The sequence below is a fragment of the Protopterus annectens genome, chromosome 11.part0, assembly GCF_019279795.1.
Source record: "Protopterus annectens isolate FY-2018-M chromosome 11.part0, PAN1.0, whole genome shotgun sequence".
Lineage (NCBI taxonomy): Eukaryota > Metazoa > Chordata > Ceratodontiformes > Protopteridae > Protopterus > Protopterus annectens.
Genome location: NC_056745.1, coordinates 879,170,542 through 879,194,635, shown reverse-complemented (window position 1 = coordinate 879,194,635; position 24,094 = coordinate 879,170,542). Strand labels below are relative to the sequence as shown.

Here is a 24,094-nt window from a genome sequence, read left to right as displayed (position 1 = left end):
TAGAACATGATATGCTGCAACCTTCTCAGTTCTGATTAACCTTGTCTTCTGACTGTTAAGACCCTGGAAGGAGGAAGTTTGGCAATCATCTACTTGGTGTCCAACAGTGCTCCTATGAACTCTAATGTTTGAGTGGGTTCCAGATGAGATTTTTGGTGATTTACGGTTATGCCTAGTTCTGGATAAAGCTGAAGACCAGTGTCTCTTGTCTGAACAAGTAGATGCCTGGTTGAGGCGGAAATGAGCCAGTCATCTAAATAAGGAAATACCTTGTACCATGTAATCTCAGGTGAGCTGCAACCACTGCCATACATTTGGTGAACATTCTGGGGGAGGTAGTAAGACCAAAGGGCACATGTATCTTCTGGACCATCTGTCCATTTTTATGTGGTAGTACACATCCTGAAGATCTACAGACACATCCACTCATCCTATTCCAGAAAAGGAAGTATGGACTGCATTATGACCATTTGGAACTTGCAATATGGAAATTGCTTGTTCAAGCTGCTGAGATCCAGGACTGGTCTCCAGTCCACTGTTTTCTTTGGAACCAAAAATAATCTTGAGTAAGTTCTGAACCCTTTCTAATCTTGGGGGACCTCTTGGATGATATTCTAGCAATTTCTGAATAAGAGCAACTGCTTGATCCCTCTGACTGGATGGAATGTCTGGGATTGTTTTGATTGGAGGGGGTTGCTGGGAAAAGGGAATTTGGTAACCTCTGGATATTACCCTCTGCACCCATATATCAGAAGTTATCTTTTTCCAGTGTCTGCCAGTGCAGGGATATTCGACCCCCAATTTCCTCCAGAGGTGGACAATCGGGCCTCCTCTCAGAAGTGCTGAAAAGGTTTCCAGAAGAAAGATTCCCAGAAACCTTGGTTTTGCTGACCTCTGCCTGGAAGGTGACATCTTCCATTACGGTTTCCCTATCTGCATTTGGGGAAAACTCACCATGCGTGTCTTGGTAGGACCCTTCAGACTTCTTGAACCACATTTTTCTGCTGCCTCTCTCACCCTTGGGATAAGGTCTCTGAGAAGCCGAAAAACATATGCCCAAGGCAGATAGGGTTGTCTTGCCTTCTTTCTCACAGCTGGATCGCACATCTTTGACTTTGGGACCAAAATGGGATGTGCCTTCAAATGGGGCGTTGATGAAGGAAGACTTAAAAGGTTCCACAAAATCATGAAAGTGCATCCAGGCATGCCTCCTTGTGGAGATGCTGGAACACGCCGATCTGCTCATTCCTTCAGCTGCATGTGCTATGAGCCTCATGGACGAGTTGATATCGAATGTAGGGTGGCTAACTGGAAAGCCACTTTCTCTTTAGCTCCCTCAGCTATTGCTTCTTCGAGCATATCTGAGAGCTTCTTGATCAGATCCCCTTGCAATCTGGTAAAATGTGAAAGGTAATTCAGTGACTGCAAGGCAAAGGTCACCGACAAGAAGACACACTTCCCACATCTATCCATCGTCCTGGAATCCTTACTAGGACGATGGATAATTGAACTCTCCTTGGATAGTTGAACTCTCCTTGGAGAGTTCCTTCGTGGTCACTGTCGCCATGACCATGGCATCTACTGCAACCCATTTTGCCCAGAAATCCGAGCGGTGATAAGTTTATTTGGTCTCCGGGGAACAGGTATGATGGAGTCTGGGTTCTCCCATTCCCAATGTAAGGTCAAACCTATGAGCTCACTGGTGGGCAGAGTCACCCAGGAGGTAGATGGGCAAGAACCAAAGGCAGCCAGGTACACGACTCCTCAAGCAATGGACTGCTGGACTACCAGCCACCCCTCTGCTTCAGAATTTCCATAATCTCCCCAAAGGAAACATCCTTAGGGGTTACCGTGGGGATACTTCACCCTCATCAAGGTCAACTTTTTCAGTGGCTGACTCCTCAGTGAAGTCTAAATGTTTCCTCTTGCATCATCTCTTCCTAGGGGCCTCCTCAGTGGGGTAGTCTGGGGAGGTATTGGAAAAGTTGTGGGTACCCAGATGGGTGTCCTGGCGCTTGTGGTCCCACAGTTCCTGTGGAACCTGGTGATGAGCAGAGGCAGGCAAGGTATCTTGTTGGGAGTGCGGATCCAAGGGGGAAAGGTGACTTCTTAGTTGCAGTGGCAGCTACAACCCTCTCCAAGGCACCAAAAGCTGAACTCTGCTAAATGGACAAGGACTCAGTCTCCGACAAACCATGTTTCCAGGACAGGGTCTCCTCTAGTACAGAAGATGGCTCACCTGGGGTAGAAGCTGGAGCCAAGCTCACCTTCGTGGAAACCCCAAGTCACATCAACTGCTCCAAAGACGTGGGAGTTGAGAGCACACAAGGTTTGCTATGGCTCTGAGAACTCTCTGGCTCAGAAAAAACAGATAATCTCCGAGCGAAAGTCTGATCTGGAGAAAGAGACATCTTCAGATCAGAGATAAAAGGCACTGGGCACATTGGATCTGACAACTCCAAAGCTTGCTCTGAAGTCGAGAGAGGAGGAAGAGGGGAATGGATGGTTTGGACTGGCCTGAAACCATAAAGGTCGAGGTCAAGGGAGACTTAGGGATACCCTGCCCCTAGAAAATCTTCTGTACCATCCATTCCCCATCTTCTTCAGTTAGGCTCCTGGTTGAAAGGGAGGACGAGGTGGAGGGGGATCTAGGTCTCAAAAGAAAGGAAGATGGTACCCTTGATAGAACCAAGACATAAGATGGAGAGTGCCAAGTCCTTGGTAATGTCAAAATCAGCTTAAAAGGACTGGATGTCAGATTTGACAATGGATCCAATCCATTCCTACCAGACAGGAACGGAGCCAAAGTCGTCGGATCCAACAGAGTGGAGGTTGGAGCCAAAGTCTCTGACTGGATCACAGACTCATCAGAACTGGATGATTTAAAAATTTTTAGCTTCCACTCCGAAACATCTGCTAGTGCTGAAGACGGTCTCTTCTTAGCTTTGTCTGAGGACCTAGACAACAAAGAAGAAGCTGGGCTGGAATGAGCTGATTTTGTTTAAGAGGCTGAACCTGATTTCTCCTTACCTCCAGAAATAGCGTCTCCAAAAGCTGAAGGCAACATGCCCCTTAGAATGAACTTGTTTTTACATTCAACTAAAGCTCTGTAATTATAAAAATGGCATATGGAACAATCCTCTTGTAAGTGAAGGGACCCAAGGCAGTATACACAGACAAGAGTGCGAGTCACTAGCTGGGATTTTATGCCTGCACTTTGAAAAATTTTTGAAACTGGCCAGTTTCTCTCGTTTCTCCACCATAATGAAATGAGGAAGGTAGAGAGATCACTCAAACAAACACAGACACACACTGAAAAAAGGGACAGCAAAAAGATCTTTTTTTTTGGACAGAGAGGAAAATCTACTAATGACAGTCGTTCAAGAGTTACCTAAACGGTAAAGGGGAGTAACCTAAAAAAACAGTTACTGGCAGGAAAGAAAGGGAGAAGGGAAAGTAACCTAAATAAAATTTTGGTTACTTGTAAGAAAGGGTTTTAACCTACAAGAGAGAGAAAAGGAGGCAAATTACAGTCAAAAACAAGAAAATAAAGATTATTAGTGAATAAGAAGTTATGTACCTACCATAACGTTCCATGTTAGTTGTCTTCATCTCGCCTTCTTTCTTGCTGGATGGGTTCAGAGCGGATCCTCGGCTCAGACTCGGCCTTTTACTAAAGCTCGAGAGCTATTTACTGGCTCGAGGCCTCCCCTTATCCCACAATGCTAGGCGTCAGTTATCCAGATCTCGTTTGGAAAAACTAACACCATGGAAAACAACACATTAGTTCCCACCAAAGGTTTGCCTACAGTGCTACAAAACAGAGGAGGACTTAACCTAAAAACAAGGCCAACCGTAGGAAGAAGGCCTCAAAAGAGATTCTTCTCAGTCCTAACAAGGCTAGGGGGATGGAGGGTGGGACGCAAGAAAGAAGGCGAGATGAAGACAACTAACATGGAACGTTATGGTAGGTACATAACTTCTTAATATTAAGTTGTCTATCTCGCCTTCATTCTTGCTGGATGGGACAGCATCCCTAGCACCTTAGCCCTGGGTGGCTCATCGAAACAGACTCTTGAGCAAAGTGGAAACAAAATTAGCTCGACTCCTGGAGGCCATATCCAACTTGTAATGCAAAATGAAGGTATGAGGAGTGGCCCATGTTGCTGCATCACAAATAGATTCCATTGGAAGTCTAGCCTGAAAAGCTACCGTCGTAGCCAATGCTCTGGTGGAATGAGCTTTTAGGTTCTTTATGTCTCAGTTGGTAGATCAAGGTAATAATAGAGGCCAGCCACCTGGACAAGATTACCTTAGAAACTGGCAGGCCCTGCTTCCCCTCAGCATAGGACAGGAAGAGTTGATCTAATTTTCTTGACTGTTTGGTCCTATCCAAATAAAATGTAACTGCCTGTGAACATCCAAATAGTGTAACTTTTGTTCAGCTCTGTTTGAATAATTAGGAAAAAAGACAGGAAGATCAATAGCCTGATTGAGATTTGTCACTGAGGGTATTTTGGGCAAAAAGGAAGGATTAGTCCTGAGTGAAACTCTATCTTTGTGAAAAATAAGATAAGGAGGGCGAACACAAAGAGCTTGAAGTTCCGATACTCTTCTGGCCGAGGTGATGGTTACTAAGAAGAGAGTCTTCCAGGAGAGTAACTTTAAGGAACAAGAAGCTGCAGGTTCAAAAGGAGGGAGAATCAATGAAGTTAATATCAAGTTCAAATCCCACGGAGGAGGGGGATCTTTAACCGGGGGTCTAAGTAACATAGTCCCTTTAAGAAAAGCCTTACAAAGTTTGTGGGACATGATACTGGACTCTGATAGGCTAACGTGAAAATTTGCGATAGCAGCCAATTGGACCCTAATGGTGGCAGCTGAGGAACCTGCTCGAAAAAGTTCCACCAAAAAATCTAGAACATTATGGACAGGGGCTGTAAAGGGGTTTATCTTCCTAGCCTCTGCCCAGAAAGAAAAAAGTTTCCACTTACTAGCATAAGTCTTTCTAGTAGAAAGTTTGTGTGAAGAAAGTATGATTTCCTGCACTGGCTGAGAAACATGTGGAAGCCTAGCTAAGGTTGGAAGTGGAGCAACCAAGCTGTGAGGTTGAGAGAGTGAAGGGATTGGTGCAGCCCGCCCGACTGATGGATCAAGAGGTCTGGCACTGGGTCCAGATTCCAGGGCTGCTCCAGCAGGTGATGATGCAGGAACAGGAACCAAATTTGTCGAGGCCAGTAAGGAGCAATGAGGATCATCCTGGATCCCAAAGTGGTCGCTTTCTGAATCAGTTTTGGAATTAAGGGAAAAGGAGGGAATGCATAGAGCAGACCTCATGGCCAATCGTGAACTAGAGCGTCTCTGGGGGAATGGCCTGGGAGGGGGAAGAGAGTGAAGAAGTCGCTGCACTTGCTGTTGAGAGGGGTTGCAAAAAGGTCGCAGCAAGGTTGACCCCATCTGCAGAAAATTTTGTCCGCTACTAACTGACTGAAAGACCACTCATGAGGCATAAGGATTGCTCTGCTTAGCCTGTCCGCTATGACGTTGGACTTTCCGGGGATGTGCATTGCTATCAGAAACCATTGAGAGGAGATTGCCCACTGCCAGAGTCTGAGTGCTTCTCGACATAAGGGATAGGACCTGGTTCCGCCCTGCTTGTTGATGTACCACACTACCGACATATTGTCCGTCTGAACTGCAATAGTTCCGGTAGGTAGAGAGTCCTGAAGAGCTTGCAACGCTAAAAGTACCGCTCTCATCTCCAAGACGTTTATGTGCAGATGGTACTCTAGGGGTTGCCAGGTGCCCTGGACAGTCCTGCCCTGAAAATGCCCCCCCCCCCCAATCAGGGAGGCATCTGTTGTCACCGTGGCAACCGGAGGAGGAAGTATAAACGGTCTGCCATGAAAAACTTGAGGGGAGACCATCCACCAAGAAAGGTGGTCTTTGCATGATTGGGTGATTATGTTGTGAGACATCGGAAGCTGTTGAAAAGACCATTGGGTAAAAAGCATCCATTGAAGAATTTGCATGAGAAAATGAGCCAGGGGAAGTAATGTGATTGCTGCTGCCATGAGAGCCAAGGTTTTCAGTACAAATCTGGCCTGGATTCTCTTGCATTGTAGTAACGTTTGAACATGTCGGCGAATGTCTAATACTCTTTCTAATGGAAGTTTTGCCAACAGATCTTTTGTGTTTAATATGGCGCCTATAAAGGTTATAGATTGACAAGGTGACAACGCAGACTTTTCGAAGTTTATGGAGATACCTAGCTCTGAGCAAGTATGGATGGTATAATCCCTGGCTCGGATTAGCTGATGCCTGGTGGAAGCAGTTAGGAGCCAGTCTAGATATGGAAACACCTGGAATCCTCGCCGTCTCAGGTGAGCCGTAACCACTGCCATGCATTTGGTGAACACCCTGGGGGCTGTGGTGAGACCAAAGGGCAGGGCTCTGAAATGATAGTGACTGGCTCCCAGCCGGAAGCGGAGAAACCTCCTGGAGCGTCTGTTCATTCTGATATGGTAGTACGCATCCTGAAGGTCTATCGAGCACATCCAATTGTCCTGACCCAAGAAGGGTAGAATGGACTGTAGTGTGACAATCCGGAATTTTGTTTTTTTGATATAATTGTTTAACTTGCTGAGACCCAGTATAGGTCTCCAGTCCCCTGGTTTTTTTGGTACCAAAAAGAATTTGGAGTAGATTCCGGATCCTTGCTGGTCTGCTGGGACTGATTGGATAGCAGCTTTGATATTTTTAGTGCTGCTTGTTCCCTTAGACTGGGTGGAACATCTGGAAGGGATCCTTTGGGTTGGGAAGGGGTGTGAATAAAGGGAATTTTGTAACCCTCGGATATGATTGACTGTACCCATTTGTCTTGGGTGAGGGAAAGCCAGGCTTTTGGGTACAGTGATAATCTTCCCCCGACTGCCTCCGAAGGTGGGCAGCCGGGCAGCTCCTCAGGGATGCTGAAAGGGTTTATCAGAGAAAGTTTCTCTGCTACCCTGGTTTTGTGGACCTCCTCTGCCTCTAGGGCGGCGTCTATTGTTATTCCCCCCTCTGCCTCTAGAGGGGAATCGACCATGTGCAAAAGATGAGACTCCCTGAGGCTTGCGGAACCACATTTTTCCTCCCCTCTGACCTTTTGGATAAGGTCTAGAAGGGGTAGAAAAACAGACTCCCACGGCAGAGAGAGTCTTACCTTCCACCTCGCACCTAGTCAATGTATCCTTCACCTGAGGACCAAACAATGTTGAGCCATCAAAGGGGGAATTGGTGAAGGACGCCTTGAAAGGGTCCGCAAAATTGCAAAGCCGCATCCAGGCATGACGTCGTAAAGCTACACCTGTGCCTGCGGCCGTACTCGCCCCATCAGCAGCATATGAGATAAGCCACATGGAGGAGTTAACAATCGAATTCAGGGTTGCCAACTGAGAGTTCATTTTGTCTTGGAACCCCTCAGCTGTTGGATCCTGTATAGCCTTCACCCATATCTTTGAGCAAATCTCTCTGGAGACAGGTGAAGTGACACAAATAGTTCAGCGACCGCATTGAGAAGGTCGCAGAGGAAAACATCCGCTTACCGTACCTGTCCATGGTCCTAGACTCCTTATTAGGAGGATGGACAGGTACCGAAGGATCGGCTAACTCCTTCTTCGTGGCTGCGGCCATCACCATGGCATCAACAGAGACACCTTTTGATAGAAAGTCCTTGTCCTTAGGGGCAGTAATAAATTTTGACGGCCTCCTTGGGGTAGGTTCCACTGAATCAGGGGCCGTCCAAGCCTTCCTTGCCACCACTTCCATAAGGGGGTCAAAGGGAGGGGACACCCAGGAGGTGGAAGGGCGAGAGCCAAACGCCTCAAGGTAAACTGACTCGTCCTCTGAAGGGTTAAGGGCGGACCAGTTCCCCCTCTGTTTCAGGATTTCAAGGATGTCAGCAAAGGAGACATCCTCAGAGGGGGATCGAGGGGAACCTTCAGATTCCTCCAAGTCAGTGTCAGAGGTGATAGACTCAGGGGAGTCAATGTGCTTCCTCTTGCACTGTCTCTTCCGAGGGGGTTCTCCTACCAGATCAGGAGAGGCCTCGGAAGAGGAGGAAATTCCCAATGGGGAAACCTGAGGAGCTGGCTCTCTGCAGACTGATACAAGGGGATGGGTAGAAATCACCGCAGGCACTGAAGAGGGAGGAGCTGACGGAGCCAACTGTGGGGTAGACACTGGGTCTAGCACGCTCCGTATGACCTCGAAGGCGCCCCCATCCTGCAAGGCCGGAGGTCCCCGCTCCGAGGAGACAAGGACCCCCCCCGGCACCGACAGAGACGGCTCCGAGGCCGATGGAGCCGAACTCACCAGCGCCGACGCTCCGAGAGGGAGAACGGGGTCGGACAAGGGTCCAATGCCACTCGCCCCCTTGGAGCCGACGAGGGAAGCCCGGCGCCGAGATCCCTCCAATGAGGAAATCGGAGCAGACGACGGAGCCGAAAGGGAAGGTATCGGCTCCGAAGCACCGACAGCCACGGCTCCGATGAGCCCCGGCTCCGAACTCAATGGAGTCGGAGGAGGAATAAAATCAGGGATGGAAATAGCCGCTGACTGTTGAGTAGGGCTATGCAGCATTTGGGCCAGTGCCTCGGACTTGAGAAGTCTACTCACCACCCTTTGTAAATCATGGTCGGATAGCCTGGAGGACCGAGAGGAGTGAGACCTATGGCTCCGTTCTGATAGAAGAGGAGATCCCGGCGCCGAATGTATGGAGCCGATGGAAGGGGACCTAGACCTCTTCTTAGCAGGTGGCTCCGATAAGCCTATTGGAGCCGACTGAGTCTTGTCAACCTCGGCTCCAGCCGGAGCCGAGGCGATAGTATGAGACTTGGAAACATCGGCTCCAACCAGAGCCGATGCTGAAGCCGATCTAATGCTTCCAGGGGACGGCTCAGAAACTGGAGCCGACGGTCTGGAAGTCTTAGAAGGCTTCCCCGACACGGACTGAGTCGGGGGGCCTTCAGGCTTTAACAAGCCACGCAAAATCAATTTATTTTTGCGTTCCTGCAGGACTCTAGGGCTGAATGCATGACATAAAGCACATGAGTCCTGCAGGTGCAAAGGTCCCAGGCAATATACACAAGAAGTGTGACCGTCTGTCAGAGACATTTTCTGACAGCACGAATCACACTTCTTGAAGCCTGAGACCTTGGAGTCTTTAGACATCGTAACTTAGTGTGAAAAACACAAGCACAACACACAAACACACCCTTAAGCAAAATATAAAAATTTAGTCACACTGAAGGACTAGGGGAAGGAGAGGGAGAGGCCAAAGGCCTAAAAGTTAAGAAGGGAATAAAAAAGGGGTTTTAGACACTAGAGGGGAACCCGATTTAAACTACTGAAATACTACAAATAAAACTATGGTAAAAGGAAAAAAATTAGGGGTTGAAATAGAAGTTTCTAATTAGAAAACTTACTAACCTGCCAGAGCCGGTAGAAGAAGCACCTCGTCAGCTAAGCAGCAAACGAGATCTGAGTAGTTACCGCCTAGCATTGTGGGATAAAGGGGAGCCTCGAGCCGGTAGAATTAGCTCTCGAGCTTTAGTATTGGCCGAGTCGGAGCCGAGGTTCGGCTCCTAACCCCATCCAGCAAGAATGAAGGCGAGATTGACAACTTAACATCAAGTCTTAAAACAATGCAAGGCATTTCTTGGGGAAATGAGGGACTGTATGCCAGACAAAGCTGTTACGTATAAGTTTAGAAGTCTTTCCAAAGTCAGGGTCATTCAGTGCAGTAGTAGATAAAAGGGTAGGCTTGCAACACCCTCAAAGACACTGGCCTTGCAATACTCTGATTCATAGCTGAAGATGAACTGACAGGGAGTACCATGCCCCTAACACTCAAAGCAATAAATTAAGGCTGCAAGAAGCACAGTACACTGGAGATCATGTGCTAATAAAAGACAGATGTTAGCAGGCAGGAATGATGCATGAGCTGGTGACAGTTCTGTAATAAGTCTGACATGGGGCTTCAGAAAGAATTCCCTAAGAGTATGTCCTACAGTGCAGACTCAAACTTCCAAGAAACATAAAACATTTGACTGAAGTCTGGCCCCCGAGATGCAGGTCCTGGCAAAAGACAAATTAATGTACCCTTCTCAACTAGGAATTGCTGGCCTGCCCAGAACTGACAAGATAAGGTCTATCCTAGGAGAACAGTATCAAGCACCAATGATCTGTGAATGGGTGATTCATGGGATCACGACTCAGGATCAGCCTGCCTGACTACAGGTTTCAGCCAATCATTTAGAAACAAGACAGGTCAAGAATGCAGGATGCACCCCAATAGTAAAAAGCAGTACTTGCATATTAACGCAATCAGGAGCCAATGCTTTCATAAATCATCGTACATTGTTGCCCTTCCGGTAAATCACTACCAATTGCAGTCTAATTGCAAACACACACACAGAGGATTACAGTCCATCATAAATACCTGACATTGTTGGCAACCTGTTAGTGCAAACATTCTGGATGAAATCAAAAGTAGTTGTGGCAAAGGCCCTACAACTGAGGACAGATTTTAAATATCGGTATTATTAACTTCGAAAGTTGATGGAATAAGCAGTTTTGCATTACCGTTCTTTTGCTAGAGGATACCAAGTGTACAATTCAAATGTCCGCTATTACACTTCAAGCAATACAAACAATGTCAGGCCATTTAGTACTGACTGTAATCCTGCATGTGCGTTCGCAATTACAGTGCAATTGGTAGTGATTTACCACGTGCAGGGTTGCCAGAATATGGCAACAGTGACTTGTTTCTCCATAATTTGGTGACGTATGAAAACTTTGGCTCCTGCCTGTGTTAATACACAAGTACTGTTAAAGCTGAAGGTTTACATTTCCCAGTCTCTTCATCATCCAAAGAAGGACAGACAGAATGGGGTGGTGCTTGCTCCCTCACCAGCTGACAGCAAGTCTACCACTTGTAAGACTTGAGGGAGAAAGGATTTGAACAATGGACCTACCTTATGGATGGCCAAACCTTAGACTGCTTTCTCAGTGTTTGCCTTTGTGATATTGCTAGAATATATGCCTAAAGCTGCATGCAAGGAGGAACATCATGTGAGCTTATCTTGACAGCTGTTACGAGTTTGGTCACAATATAGGGCAAAACACTGTCACTTGAGCAGAAGGGCTGAAGTTCTGGCACTTGTGACAGTCATCAGTAATGTTCTCTTCCCCAAGAATGGTAGGGCAATAGAGAACAAATCTGCCTGGTAAGTAGATGATCACATTGTCACTTGCTGTGCTGACATTTAGGAATGTGAATGCCAAACTACTGATAACAGCAAAGATCAACAGCCAAATCATGTAAGCAATGAAAGAAAACTTGTGGACTAAGAGAAGATGTGCATACTTTAAGTAACAAGCATGTTATGTCACACCATGGGTCAACTATTGGTACATGGACATCCTCAAGTATGGGAGTTTATAGAAAAGGTGCTTTACTGTGATTGGTGGAAGAGATGTACCTCAACAAAAATGCTAATCAAAGGAGGGTCCTCTCTGTCAGGTCATGCCATATAATGCATGGAGTTTTGAAATGATGACGAACATAAGTCATAGCCAGAAAATGCAGCACGAGTGGAGAGAGAGCTTAGTGGTGGATGAGCAGCACTACTGAACAGAAGACTGCTATAATATGGAGAACATATGAACAACATGCAACTCAGACTACATAAAATAACATATCATAAATCAAATATAAGAATTCATGAAAAAATGGGTTTCTGTATGACAGCAAGAAAAAAAGGTGGGAAAAGCTGGAAATGCACAGGCAACTAAGTTTTGCTCACCATGGGTCTTCTGCACCTAACTTCTCCTTTGTGGTAAAAAGTTCAATGCAATCTTTTAACTTCACAAAAGCTTTTTTCTGAGGCTTATACTCCACACTTTCATGTTTCTCACAATCCTAAAGAGAAGAATCCTGAAGTTAAAAAGACAAATAAAAACAGCATAAAATCGGAAATTTGTAGACTACTGCATGTTTTAGATACTAGTAATTAAAAACACTAAATAATATAAATCAGTGGTTGCATCTGACATCTTAATACGAATTTTTGAAAAAAAGAAGTTATGTACTCACCATAACGTTCCATGTTGGTAGTCCATCTCACCCTTCATTTTTACATACAGGTTCGGAGCTGATCCTCGGCTCCAACTCGGCCGATTTACAAGCTGGAAGACTTCTGATTGGCTCGTGGCTAAGCAGGTATCCCATGTTGCACCAGTACAATCCCCAGATCTTGTTTTCTGCTCACTAGAATAAACAATCATAAAAACAACCAATACTAAAGGGTCTCCAACCAAGGGCAACCAAATTACTACTTCCAGATCTTCCAGGATGGGGGCAGGAAGGCAGGTTGGTAAAAATGAAGGGTGATATGGACTACCAACATGGAACGTTATGGTGAGTACATAACTTCTTTATGTTAGGTAGTCCAATCTCACCTTCATTTTTACATATGGGACAGCGTCCCTAGCGCCTTATTCTTGGGTGGCTCATTGGAAAATACTCTTGAGCACCATGGAGCCAAAGGATGCCCTACCTCTGGATGTCTAATCCAATTTGTAATGTGTAATAAAAGTGTGAGGGGTAGCCCACGTAGCTGCTGCACAAATATTATCAAGTGGTACCCTGGCTTGAAAGGCTGCAGAGGTAGACAGTGATCTGGTAGAATGAGTCTTGATCCTGTAGGGTAAAGGCTTTCCCTCTGAGCTATAGATAAAGGCTATACAACTGGAAATCCAATTAGATAGTGTCACTTTAGAAACTGGTAAGCCCAATCTAGAGTCAGAAAAGGAAATTAACAATTGATCTGATTTCCTGAAAGCCTTAGTCCGCTGTAGATAAAAACGTAGTTGTCTATGAACGTCTAGCTGATGAAAACGGTATTCAGCTGCATTACAGTGGTTAGGGAAGAAAACTGATTTCTACTGATTGGTTTAAAGTAGCATTAGAACAAACTTTGGGAACAAAGGAGGGATTAGTAGATAATGACACCCTGTCTTTGTGAAAAATCAAATACGGTGGCTTAATAGACAAGGCCTGTAGCTCCGATACCCGTCTAGCTGATCTGATAGCTACCAAAAACAAGGTCTTCCAAGACCAACATTTTAGAGAAGATGAGTGGGAAGGTTTAAAGGGTGGAGAAGTCAATTTGGACAACACAAAATTTAAATCCCAAGAAGCCACTGGTTCTTGCAGAGGTGGTCTCAATAGAGTGGCCACTTTCAAAAAGGTCTTGCATAGCTTATGAGACATTAAATTGGTATCTGGAAAGCCTAAATGAAAATGAGAAATCGCCGCCAATTGGACTCTAATAATGTCAGCGGCAGATCCTTGTTGAAAAAGCTCAGAAAGAAAATCCAGAATCACAGGGATAGCAGCAGTGTATGGATCTACATTCATTCTCTGACCCCAAATAGAAAATCTTTTCCATTTACTGCCATACAGCCTCCTAGTTGAAGGTTTATGGGAGGACATAAGAATAGGTGACACTGAAGATGATGCCTCATGAAGCCTGACTATGGATGGAACTGGAGCAGCCATGCTGTCAATTTGAGGGTGTGGATTGAGGGGTGTAGCAAACCCGACATGCGAGTCAATAGATCTGGAGCTGGGTCCAGAATCCAAGGATCGTGCAGGAGGAGAGGCTCGAGGAAGGGGAACCAGACCTGATGAGGCCAGTAAGGAGCAATGAGGATCAACTTGCTTCCCAGCCATCCGGCTTTCAGAATCACTTTGGAAATGAGAGGGATTGGAGGAAAAGCATACAGAAGACCCATGGGCCAATCATGAGCCAGAGCGTCTCTGGGAGACTCCCCCAGAGGGGGAATGAGGGAGAAATAGCTGTTGCATTTGGTATTGACTGGGCTGGCAAAAAGGTCGCAGCAAGGCTGTCCCCATTTCCGGAAAATCTGATCCACTGTTCCCCATTTCAGAGACCATTCGTGAGGCATTAGGATTGCCCGGCTGAGCTTGTCAGCTATCACGGTGGTCGTCCCTGGAATATGCATTGCAACCAGAAATCGCTGGGAAGAATTCACCCATTCCCAAACTCGCATGGCCTCTCGACAGAGTGGGTAAGATCTGGTACCACCCTGTTTGTTGATATACCAAACCACCGACATGTTGTCTGATACTATCGCAATTGTCCCTAGAGGAAGAAGGTCTTGAAGTGCTTGCAACGCCAGAAGCACCGCCCTCATCTCCAGAACATTGATATGCAGATGAGCCTTGTGTTCTTGCCATGTGCCTTGGACAGTCCTGCCAAGATAATGCCCCCCCCCCACCCGATTTGGGAGGCATCTGTGGTCACAGTGGCAACGGGTTGGGCCAGAACAAAGGAGGCACCCGTGATCAGTTGATTGGGATCTATCCACCAACGAAGGTCCTTCTTGCATGATTCCGTCAGCTGGATAGGATGACTCAGTGGGAGAAATTGGAAGGATCACTGGGAAAACAGAAGCTACTGGAGAATTCTCATGTGCAACCTGGCTATTGGTACCAACAGAATTGTGGAAACCATAGTCCCGAGGAGCTGAAGAACCCACTTCGCTTTAACTTTTGCAATGGGAGAAAACATTGAACTTGGGAGATTAAGTTCTGTGCCCTTTCGGCGGGGAGACAAGCTGTCATGTTCACTGTGTCTACCTCTGCGCCTATAAAAATCACAGATTGAGAGGGCAATAATGCAGATTTTTTCCAATTTATGGAGATCTCTAACTGAGCACAAAGTTGAATCGTGGCGCCCCTGTTGTGGATGAGTAGATGCCTGGTGACGGCGGTCAGGAGCCAGTCATCTAAATACGGAAACACCTGGAACCCCTGATGTCTCAGGTGAACTGTCACTACTGCCATGCATTTGGTGAACACGCTGGGGGCTGTGGTGAGATCAAAGGGCAGAGCGCGAAACTGATAGTGACTGGCTCCCAGCCGAACAGTAGATGTCTTCTGGATATCTTATCCATTTTTATGTGGTAATCGGCGTCCTGAAGATCCAGACAGCGCATCCAAAAGTCTTTCCCTAACAACAGGAGTATAGATCGCAATGTTACCATCTGGAACCTGTCCTTCTTCACTGATTCGTTCAATCTGCTGAGGTCCAATATTGGCCTCCAATCTCCGAACAGTTTTGGAACTAAAAAGAACCTGGAGTAAGTTCCGGATCCTATCTGGTCTGCTGGGATAGGCTGAATGACTCTTTTTGCGAGCAACCTGTTGATCTCCACAGTTGCCTGATCTCTGAGATTGGGTGGTACATCTGGGATCCTTTTGGGAAAAAACGGTGATAGGGAAAAGGGTATGATATAGCCTCTGGTAAAAACTCTTTGTACCCACTTGTCTTGGGTGATATTTAGCCAGGCTTCTTGGTACAAAGAAATGCGACCCCCGACCGGCCCCAGAGAAGCACAGTCAGGCGCCACATCAGGAGCGCTGATAAGGCCGTCCTTGAAAGGAATCACGGCTTTGTTGGTATTGCGGACCGCTCCTGCCTCTAGGGTGACGTCTGCCGTTTTCTCCTCCTCTGCCTCTGAAGGAGGATTCACCCTGTGTGTCAGGAAAGACCCTCTGGGACTTCTTGAACCACATTTTACCTCCCCTTTGACCCTTGGGGTATGGTTTGGAAGGGACAGTAAAATGCACTCCCACGGCAGAGAGAGTATTTTCTTCTTGCTCACACCGAGTGAGTGTATCCTTCTCACCTTGGAACCAAACAATGAGGAACCATCAAATGGGGCGTTGGTGAAAGTAGACTTGAACGGTTCTGCAAAATTAAATAAGTGCATCCAGGAGTGGCGCCTCAAGGCAACTCCGGAACCCACTGCTCTACTCGCTTCATCCGCAGCATAAGATACAAGTCGCACGGAGGAGTAACCATGGAATTTAAGGTGGACAACTGAGTAGAAATTTTGTCAGGAACTCCCCCAGTACACGCATCTTGTATGGAATCTCCTAATTCCTTGAGGAGATCCCTCTGCAACCTTGTGAAGTGCGTGAGATAGTTCAACGATCGAAGGGTAAAGCCTGCTGAACTAAAAATACGCTTCCCAAATCTGCCCATCTGCCTAGACTCCTTGTTTGGTGGATGAACAGATGAAGAGGTCTCCACTAACTCCTCCTTTGTGGCCGCCGCCACTATCATGGCATCTATGGGAACACCGTTGGACAAGAACTCTTTACCAGGAGGGGCAGACAAGAACTTATTTGGTCTCCTGGGGACTGGCTCCATGGTGTCGAGTATCCCACACCTATCGACTGACTAGATCCATTAGTTTGTCAAAAGGTGGAGACACCCAAGAGGCAGAAGGTTGAGACCCGAAAGCCTTCCGGTACACCGACTCCTCATCGGAAGGGTTAATAGTGTGCCAGTCGCACCTCTGCCCAAGGATCTCTAAAATGTCCACAAAGGAGACATCATCAGAGGACGACTTGGGGCACCCTTCCAACTCCTCGAGATCAGTGTCCAATGTCAAAGACTCATCCTGGGATTCAATATGTTTCCACTTACATAACCTTTTCCGGGGAGGCTCCTCGGAAGGATATTCCGGGGAAGCCTCGGAAGAGTGGGGGCCACCAGCTGATGGTTCCTGAAGCTGCAGGTCTCTGCTGTCTCCAGACAGAGTAGGGGCTGAGACTGAAGTGGGTGCTCTCGGGGGAAGAGTGCTGGTGCCAGTGGTAGGTGCTGGAGAATGAGACAGCACGCTCCTCATCATCTCAAACGCTGACCTCTCTGGCTCCAAAGACCTCACCCACTCTGAAGAGACATGGGTCGGCGCTGGGAACAGAGCTGTTGGCTCCGAGACAGATGCAGGGTCCAATCTCACCCTGGCCGATGCACCGAGAGGAAGGCTTGGAACCAAAGAAGACCGATTCCAACCCTTCCTGTCGGTACCAACAGGAGAGCTTCAGCCTCTGGACACGATGGACGGCACCAAGCGTGTCGGAGCCAAACCCAGCTCCAAGGCAGCAACAAGGTGAGTTGGAGCCAGTATTTCCTCCGTTGGCACCAAGCACTCTGGCTCCAAAGGGCCAGTATGGCTCGGAGGAGGAACAGCAGACAAGGGCAAAGCTGGGTCAAGTGGCTCCGGAGCTGACTAATTTTGGCAAGGCAAACGACTTCAGGAGTCTCAGCACTACCCTCTCCACATCTTCTTCTGAAAGGGTCCTGGAAGACATAGTTGGGGATCTTGACCTGGGGGGGCACTGGAGACTTAATCGTTACGGACACCGGTAGGGAGCTTACAGACCGACTCCTAGTAACAGAGTCAACTGCTGTATCAACTGTTTCAGAGATCGGTTCCGAAACACCTGTAACCGACTCTGACACCACCATGATGCTCTTCCTTCGGCTCCGAAGGCTGAGGTGTCAAGGAGGCAGATTTGGATTGTCTCGATTGTTTAGGAGGTGGCTCCGAGACACCAGCCGGTGCCGGAGAAGGCCTTTTTGAGGATTTTGATTTCCCAGACTTAGAGGAAGCTGAAGAACTGGATAGTGCTTCCTCAAAGCATGGTTTCAACAGACCCTTGAGTATGAGTTTGTTCTTCCTCTCCTGTAACACTCTAGGAGGGAAAGCATGGCAGAACAAACACAACTCCTGTAAGTGGATGGCCCCTAGGCAGTAGACACAGCTACTGTGGCCATCCGTTAAGGACATTTTTTGGGAGCATTTCATACACTTCTCGAACCCTGAGGGTTTATGCTCCTTACTTTCCTTAGACATATTACACACACACACACACACACACACACACACACCCCAGCGAGATTAAAAGAGAAAGACAGGAAAGGAGGACTAGGTCCTCTAAAACGGACCTAGCCCGGTGTAGAGAAAGCTAGCCAAAGGAGTTACATGAGGACTAGGTTCTCTAACCTAAACGGCCCTAGCCCGGTGTAGTGAAACGAGGTCTTCTAACTTAAACAGACCAGAAAGGAAAGCTCATGCACACAAGAGAAACTATAAATGACACAATAACTTTATATTCTTAAAACAGGTAATAAACTTGCAATCCTAGTAACTTCACAAGCGGATCCCCGCCAAAAACAAACAATATCAAAATAGCAGAAACCAACTGCTAACGGTGACCAAAAAAGGTCAGAATAACAGACAAGACAACAGGAGCCCCTGTTGACTAAGAGCGTAAAACTGCCAAAAACTCTACCTAATAAACAAAAAATGCACAACAGCACCTAAAACTAACTGGCACTCAGGATACCAATAAACAACTAGAAAACTAAGTTGCACTCAAAAAAGGCAAGCAAAGCAAACTGCCTGATAAATTAGAAATACTAAATATACAATAATAAAGCACTGAACATGATACAATATGAAGAATTTTGAAAAACTTAGCCAGAGCCAAGAGAAGCACAACTGAACTCGTCGACGCAGCAAACGACATTTGGGGATTGTACTGGTGCACCACGGGATACCTGCTTAGCCACGGGCCAACCAGAAGTCTTCCAGCTTGTAAATTGGCCGAGTCCCATAGGTAAAAATGAAGGCGAGATCGGACTACCTAACATCAAACATTTAGAACACTCATTCAATTTTTAAACATATATGAAATAAGTAATTAACAAATTAACTTTTTTTTACCTCTGCTGAATTATCGTCAAAATGTCTCTTTTTTACTTCAGGATCCCAGTCCAAAGCAAGATATGATCTCTCTAATGAAAGAAAACATAATTTATTTGCTGATGATAATGCATGACAAAAGCTTTTCTACCACAACACAAATTATCACACCCACATGACATCAAGTAGCTATTTTTCCTACTAGAAATGTAAAATTAATCCTTTCAAAGGATAAAGAATAGTTGTTTAAAATCTTACCATAACCATAGATGTCCTTCTCTTCTATATTGCAGTATTCTTTACATATGGGTAGTATTCCGCTGCTCGACCCGACGTCCAGCTTGTATACAAAAGCTTCAAGCTACTGCCTGTATGTGGGATGTCGCACATAGGCTGTTAGAACATTAGTCATAAAAGGGACGTCTGCACATACAATCCTCAGAATAAAGTGGCCCCATGAAGAAAACTCCAAAAGGGAAACGCAGGAGACAGTCACCCAAATAACGAGTAAGATGTAGGGGGGAGGTGGGTGGGACAGAATGCTGCAACATAGAAAAGGAGGGCATCTATGGTTATGGTAAGATTTTACACAACTATTCTATGTCCTATTCAATGTTGCAATATTCTTTACATATGGGAGAGTGCAAAACCTGAAAGGGAACCCAGGGAGGGGGAAGGAACAGGGAGGGATCAAGCAGAAACATTTTCCACAAATCCATGCTGATTACTCTGGCAAACCCTGCTCTGGCCATAGAAATACAATCCAACTTGTAATGCTTTGTAAAGGTATGAAGAGAAGACCAAGTGGCAGTTTCCAAAATGGATTGAGTATCCAACCCCCTGAAGAAAGCCCCTGAAGATGCTACAGATCTAGTGGAATGGGCCTTAACAGAACAGGATAAGGATTTCCCATGAAAATTATAGCAAAACACACTGGCCTTAGAAATCCATAAAGAGATAGTTTTGATTAGAAACAGGCAAACCCAGAGTCCTGTGGTGGAAGGACACAAAAAATTGATCAGATTTCCTGACAGACAGTTTTGTCAAGATAGAATCTAAGCTGTCTATGTACATCTAGGGAATGCAAAATTATCTCACTAGGAGATTGTGAAGATGGGGAAAAGTAGGTAATTGGATAGCTTGATTTAAGGAAAGATCATTAACCACTTTAGGCATAAAGGATAGATTGACTTTCAAAGAAACTGTCCTTATGGAAAACTAGGAGTGATAGTGAAGTCATTAATGCCTGGCAGAGGTAATAGCTACCAAAAGTACTGTTTTCAATGTACAAAACTTTAAAGAAGCAGAGGCCACTGGTTCAAAAGGGGCCTGAGTCAAGTTCTCCAGGACAAAATTAAGATCTCAAGGAGGAGGAACTGGTTTCCTGGGAGGATTCATGTGTAGGATGCCTTTTAAGAAAAGCTTAACCTCCTGCCTGAAGACCAATGGAGGAGAAAAGGGCAGGCAAGCAGACAAGGCAGAACAGTGGACCTTAATAGAAGAATAAAAAAGACCACTGTTAAGTAACTCACACAGGCAAGACAACACCAAAGGAATATCCGCCAAAAAGGGGTCCTTTTCCCTTTTTTGGCACCAGACAGAAAATCTTGTCTACTTTGAAATGTAAGACTTCCTAGAATTGTGTTTCCTGGCCTCCTGCAAAACCCGAAGCATGTGCTTAGAAAAAAGGTGCCTAAAAGGAATCAAAAGTTGAGAACCCATAAGGTCAAGTGAAGGGTTGATAGCTGTGGGTGAATTAGAGATCCCCTGTCCTGAGTGGGAAGGTCCATCCGGTCAGGTAACTTGTTGTGATGGCCCTTGGCTAAATGCAGAAGAGGGAACCAAAGCTGTCTTGGCCAAAAGGGAAGCACTAACAAGATTTTTGGTTTCTCCTGTTGAATTTTCAGCAGGATTCTCTGAATTAAAGGAAAGGGAGGGATGCATAAAGAAACATTCCCTTCCATGAGAATGATAGGGCATCCACCTTCCAAGCCTGAGGATGGGGGACCCTGGCACAAAAAAGAGAAAGTTGTCTGTTCTGAGGGGAGGTAAATAGATCCATCTCTGGAGTACCCGACCAGTGAAACAGATCCAGGAACACATCCCTGTGAAGCAGCCACTCATGGGATTGTGTCATGATTCTGCTTAATGGATCTGCCACAGAGTTCTGAGCAAAATGAAGGTACACCTCATGCAGTGAGACTTTGTACGGAATAGCCAACTCCAAAGCTTTGATGGTTAAGCAACAAAGATAAGATTTTGTGTGCTGCCTGCTTGTTTATGTACCAAAGGACCGTAGTGTTGTTTGTGAAGATTTTGAGGGGTCCTAGAAGGAACACAGGGTGAAAAATCTGTAAGGCTAGAATCAGCGCCCTCATTTCTCTGATACTGATGTGCTCTTTCCTCTGAGAGGGGGACCAAACCTCCTGCACTTTTGTAGAAGCGGAGGTTTCTCCCCATCCTAAGTCTGAGGCATCTGTAAAAAGTTCCTGCACTGGTTGAGGAATCTGAAGGGGTAACCCAGGATTCAGACTGAGTTGCTGCATCCACCAACCTAGTTCTGTTTTCAAATAGGGAAGAAGAGGAATAGCAGTCTCCAAGGATTGAGCATGCTGGGACCAGAGTTTTCAGAAACCACTGGAACTTCCTCATGTGAAGTTTTGCAAAAGGCAATATGGGAACTGTAGAGGCCATGAACCCAATAAGTCTCAGGAACTCCCTGGTAGTGATGGAGGAAAGAGTTAGAAGTGATTCCATGAAAGCTATGAGAGAGAGAGCTTCCTCTGAAGGAAGAAATACCATCAAGTTTGTCCTGAACCTGCACCCCAGAAAAATGAGATCCTGACTTGGTGATAGAGCACTTTTTGTGTAATTTATTGTGAATCTCAAGCCTTGCAGAAAAGGAATAGCTAGATTTAGGTGTTGAAGCAGAAGACCGGAACTGCTGGCCAGAAAAAGCAGGTCGTCCAGGTAAGGGCAAACGAAGACCTTTTAATCTTAGGAAAATTGGCTGGGCTAGACACTTTGTGAAGGCCCTTGGAGCAGTGGAAAGACCAAAAGGCAAGGCAGAAAAAGTACAGTTGTGTAGACTTACCATAAATGTAGATGTTCGAGTGTATTCACTGTTGCAGTCATTACATTCGGGTAGTCCTGCTGGCAGGTTGCCCTCAGCCGGCCTGAATTTCAAAGTCTCGGGCCCTGCGTCGGCCGCCGCCCCTTCCCTGACATCAGGTCGTCAGGGCTATAAAAGAAGCAGCCAACGCCATTTTCTTCAGTTTTTCTTGTCCCAGATGTCAGGTGCCCCCTAAAAGGGTAGCCAAACTTTACATATATATCAAAAAGTGCACCAATATAATTTTTACCTTCATCTATAAGCAAATACACCACATAGGTTGTATGAATTAGAGAAGGAAAGATAAGATGGGATTCATAGAGAAAAAAGGGGGATGGCGGGTGGGTAACCAGGACTGCAACAGTGAATACACTCGAACATCTACATTTATGGTAAGTGTACACAACTGTACTATGTTCGTCTTGTTTCACTGTTGCAGTCATTACATTTGGGTAGAGTCCCAAAGCTATGGTTGGGGGGCTGGAGCTACACGGCATTAGGTGCGGCTATGAGGCCCTGCAGAACTGCAGTGGCAAAGCCTGCCCTGGATTTAGAGTAGAGTGGCAGATGATAATGCTTAGTAAAGGTGTGCACTGAACTCCAAGTAGCTGCCTCTAAAATGTCTCTGGTTGGTACTCCTCTGAGAAAGGCTGCTGGAGTGGTTGCAGCTCTGGTGGAATGTGGCCTAATGCCCTTAGGTATCGGTTTGCCATGGTGTAAATAGCAGAAACTAATGCAGTGGCCTATCCACTTGGAAATAGTCTGCTTTGATATAGCCTTTCCTTGTGATCCTGCAGCATATGCCACTAGCAACTGCTCTGTCTTTCTGAAAGCTTTGGTTCTGTCTAAGTAGAATCTAAGCTGTCTGTGTATGTCCAAAGAATGCAGAATTCTCTCCCCCTTGTTCTGTGGAGTTGGATAAAAAGTTGGCAGATGAATAGTTTGGTTAAGAGCCACACTGGCCACCACTTTAGGCATAAATGTTGGGTTTGTCCTCAGAGAGACACTGTCTGGATAAAAAAATCATAAAAGGTTCCACAGACATGAGCGCCTGTAGCTCTGAAACTCGTCTTGCAGAAGTAATTGCTAGGAGCAGAGCTGTTTTCCAAGATAAAAACTTTATATCAGCAGTAGCAGCTGGCTCAAAAGGAGGCAGGGTGAGCTTTTCCAAGACATAGTTGAGGTCCCATGCAGGTATTTGTAATCTCCTTGGAGGCCTTAAATTTTTGGCTCCTCTGAGGTACTGCTTTAATCAAGGATGAGAAAAATGTGGTGGCTCTGTATTGTAATGAGCCGAAATGGCAGAGGCATGAATTTTAATTGATGAAAAAGATAGGCCTTTGGCCAGCATCTCAGTTAAGTATTGCAGAATCTGAGAAATATTTGGTACAGCTGCATCAGTTCCTTGTGCCTGGTTCCAAGCACAGAATCTCTTCCATTTTCCAGCATACGACTTTCTAGTACTAGGCCTTCTGGCTTCCAGAATGACATCCATCACAGCTTTACTGAGAGGTGTTTTTGTATGATTACATTATCCACCATGCTGCCAGGTTTACTATCCTGAGTCGGCTGTGCAGGATCTGATTGTTTTGCTGGGACAGTAGACGAAAGGTATTTGAGGTAAGGTCCAAGCTGGGCATAAAGACAAGTTCCTTAGGACTGGATACCAGTACTGGTGTGGCCAGTCTGGGGCAATCAATATCATCTTTGGCTTTTCCTGTCTGATCTTTACGAGTACCTTGGGTAGGAGAGGTAGTGGAGGAAAGGCATATACTGATAGGTTTTTCCAGCTGAAAGATAGGGCATTCACTTTCTATGCTTGTCTGTGTTAAGTCCTTGTGCAGAATCTTTTTAGTTGGTAGTTGTAAGGGGAGGCAAACAGATCTATGCCAGGGCATCCCCATTTCCTTGTTATCATGCTGAAGACTTGTGGATCCAGCTTCCACTCGTGGGGATCCATGAGGTTTCTGCTTAGTACGTCTGCCAGAGTATTTTCCTTTCCTGGCAGGAACTGTGCCTGCAGATGTACTTGGTAAGTCAAAGCTGTGTCCCACAATGTCATAGCTAGTCTGCAAAGGGGGTAAGAATGTGCGCCCCCCTGCTTGTTTATATACCACATGACCGTGGTGTTGTCCGTCTTTATCAGTAGTTATCCCGGATGAAGTAGGTCCTTGAAGGCTGTCAGGGCATTTTGAACAGCTAGCACCTCTTTTTGATAGATATGTAGATGCATTTGGTTTGAGGACCATGCACCCTGAATGCATCTTCCTGCCATGTGGGCCCCCCAGGCATAATCTGATGCATCCGTTGTTAGTGTGTGCCTGACTGGGGGTAATGTGAATGGCTGTC

General features: G+C 46.1%; 1 protein-coding gene across 6 annotated transcripts in view; it reads right to left on the bottom strand.

Moving 5' to 3' along the window:
* Positions 1 to 24,094, bottom strand: part of USP15 (ubiquitin specific peptidase 15) — a 2,212,142-nt gene that overhangs the window by 283,656 nt on the left and 1,904,392 nt on the right. For all 6 annotated transcript variants that reach the window (XM_044088286.1, XM_044088282.1, XM_044088284.1 and 3 more), the window contains 2 exons: positions 18,655 to 18,725; positions 11,850 to 11,965 (listed from right to left, as the gene is read on the bottom strand). In XM_044088286.1, the coding sequence (XP_043944221.1) occupies positions 11,850 to 11,965; positions 18,655 to 18,725 (187 nt within the window). The remainder of the gene's footprint in view (positions 1 to 11,849; positions 11,966 to 18,654; positions 18,726 to 24,094) is intronic.